At 37.9% G+C, this 2,623-nt stretch overlaps 1 protein-coding gene across 1 annotated transcript in view; it reads left to right on the top strand.

Annotated features, from left to right (window-relative positions):
* Positions 1–1,563: 1,563 nt before the first annotated feature.
* Rspry1 (ring finger and SPRY domain containing 1) overlaps positions 1,564–2,623 on the top strand; it is a 23,893-nt gene continuing 22,833 nt past the window's right edge. The window contains exon 1 of the mRNA XM_013027894.1: positions 1,564–1,576. Coding sequence (XP_012883348.1) covers positions 1,564–1,576 — 13 coding nt within the window. The remainder of the gene's footprint in view (positions 1,577–2,623) is intronic.

Consider the following 2,623-nt stretch of genomic DNA (forward strand, 5'->3'; position numbering starts at 1 on the left):
ATATATATATATATATATATATATATATATATATATATATATATAGAAACCTTTATTGCTGTGTGTAAAAGTACAACTGCTTCATACTGCTATGCCGCATTAGTTATTTTCATCTTAACTACTTAGGTCACTGCTAAATTTTTGTTCCAACAAATAACTCTAGTAAATAGCACAAATCCTTGTGCTGTTTTTCTCTAATTATTTTCTCTATAATTATTAGATAGATTATACCCAGTTGTCAGATTATTCCCTAGAAATGTTTGTAACAGTTGGTTATTTCTTTAAAATTCTATTTTTTTTTTTTTGAACAGGGTCTCTCTATGTAACCTATGCTGGCCTTGATCTCAACAATCCTCTTGCCTCTACTTCCTGATTGCTAGATTATAGGCATTCACCACCATACTCAAGTACAAATTCTTTTTACATACAAATCTTCCCTTATTATGAAGTATCCAAGATATGCAAACTCACCTAATGAGAACCTGGGATGGACATAGTAATTTCTATCTTACAAGATTGCTCTGAGGATTACATGATTTATAACAATCTTATGGTGTTTTTCAAGACAGGGAAAAACAGATCTAAAATATGTAAACAAAGAAATTATCGTTGTTCAATGACAAATATTTCAGCATTGAAGTTCTCCTAAAGTACTTCCTGAGGATGTCTGGGATTGCAGTGTGCAACCCCATGCATATATATGTATAGAGATAGATATATCTTATACACACACACACACAAAATGCCATTTTAGAACAGTGTCTGGGATATTAAATAGTTCTCAGTTCCATTTGGCTTCTTTTTATAATACCATTGTATGAAGTTTAAACATACAGTAATATTTCCCAGAGGACTCTCAAGTGAAGCTGTTTCTGTAAGCCCTTGCTTCCAAACCCTTCGTTGCCATCTCTCTCTCTCTCTCTCTCTTTGGTGGTTGTGGGGCTTGAACTCTGGGCCTGGGCGCTGACCCTGCACTCTTCAGCTCAAGGCAAGCGCTCTACTGCTTGAGCCACAGTGCCACTTCCAGTTTTCTGGATGTTCCTGCCCGGGCTGGCTTTGAACCACTATCCTCAGATCTCAGCCTCCTGAGTAACTAGGATTACAGGTGTGAGCCACTGGCTCCCGGCTCATTGCCATCTCTTATCCTGCATTTCTTCCAGGTAAGTGGGGAAGATGCTGTTGGTCTTCCTGCTACAGGTCAGGTGGTCTTGGGCCTTTAGAGGTAAACCTAGAGCAGACTTTGGTCTCCAGTTTTAGTGTTTGTCCCTCAGGCCACATAGTTTCTTGTGTGTCTATCTGCTCATTTAGATGCTATCATGGACAGTATCAGTGGAAATGAGCATCCAGGATATAGTATACATTTGTCCTTAGAGCCTCCAGCTCCGCTTCATTCTTCTATTGCTTTCTCTACATTTGCTCATGGTCATTTCTTCTTTCTCTCCCATCCCACAGTTCCAGTTAGAATTTGCATTTGGAATTTCACCTTATTGCCTTCTTTAATTCCTCAAATGTTTATTTTCCAGTGATCAGGAACCTCCCTATTCAATGATTACATTACATGAAATGGCAGAAACAGGTAATTTTTATTTTTAATATGATCTGATTTTCATTAATAATAAAGAAATGTAGCCACTTTCGTAAAATAAAAAATGTTTAAATGTTCACAGGAAAATGCCCTGGAGTATGGAGATTTCCCAGTAAAAGTGTAATAGGCACCATATATTATATCTTGGATATTCAGTTGCACTTCTCTGTGGTTATTTTATCTTATTTGACATTATGAAAGAAAAGAAAGTCTTTTTGGCATTGATAGATCTTTGGTCATAACTTCTAGAATGGGAAGATAAACTTTATTCCTCAATTTCCTAAGTGTAATTTTAAAAATAGAGCCAGTTGTAATATTTAATAATAGTAATATTTACTTTTCCCAAATAAGTCCTACATGATGGAAAGTGTTTGTTTTTTGCTGGTACCAGAGTTTGAACTCACACCCTTATTGTCTTGCTTGGTTGCTTTCTCAGCTAGCACTTTACTATTTGAGGTGTACCTCCAGACCAGCTTTTTCCTGGTCATTTGAATATGAAGTCTCTGGGCTGGCTTCATACTGATCCTCCTAATATCAGTCTCCTGAGTAGCTAGGATAATACCACTGGTATCCAGCTCTATTACTATTAAATCAGGATTTGAAAACCAAAAACTATAGCTTAAATTTTCTCCATATAAAAATGTCCCTGAACCAGACATCAGTGATTGATGACTGTAATTCTAGCTACCCAGGAGGCTGATGTCTGAATATCAGTGTTCACCCAGCCCAGACAGGAACCTCCATGAGATTCTTGTCTGCAATTAACCATCAAAAAACTGGAGTGGAGGTTTAGCTGAAGTGGTAGTCTTGAGCAAAAATGCTCAGGGAAAGTACCCAGTCCATTAGTTCAAGTCTCAGAACCAACATAAAAAAAAATGTAACTGGGGGCTGGGAAGGTGGCTCAGTGGTAGAGCGCTTGCCTTGCATGCATGAGACCCTGGGTTCGATTCTTTAGCACCACATAAGCAAAAAGAAAAAAGCCAGAAGTGGCACTGTGGCTCAAGTGGTAGAGTGCTAGCCTTGAGCTGAAGAGCTGAG

The sequence above is a fragment of the Dipodomys ordii genome, unplaced genomic scaffold (assembly GCF_000151885.1).
Source record: "Dipodomys ordii isolate 6190 unplaced genomic scaffold, Dord_2.0 Scaffold106, whole genome shotgun sequence".
Classification (NCBI taxonomy): Eukaryota; Metazoa; Chordata; class Mammalia; order Rodentia; family Heteromyidae; genus Dipodomys; species Dipodomys ordii.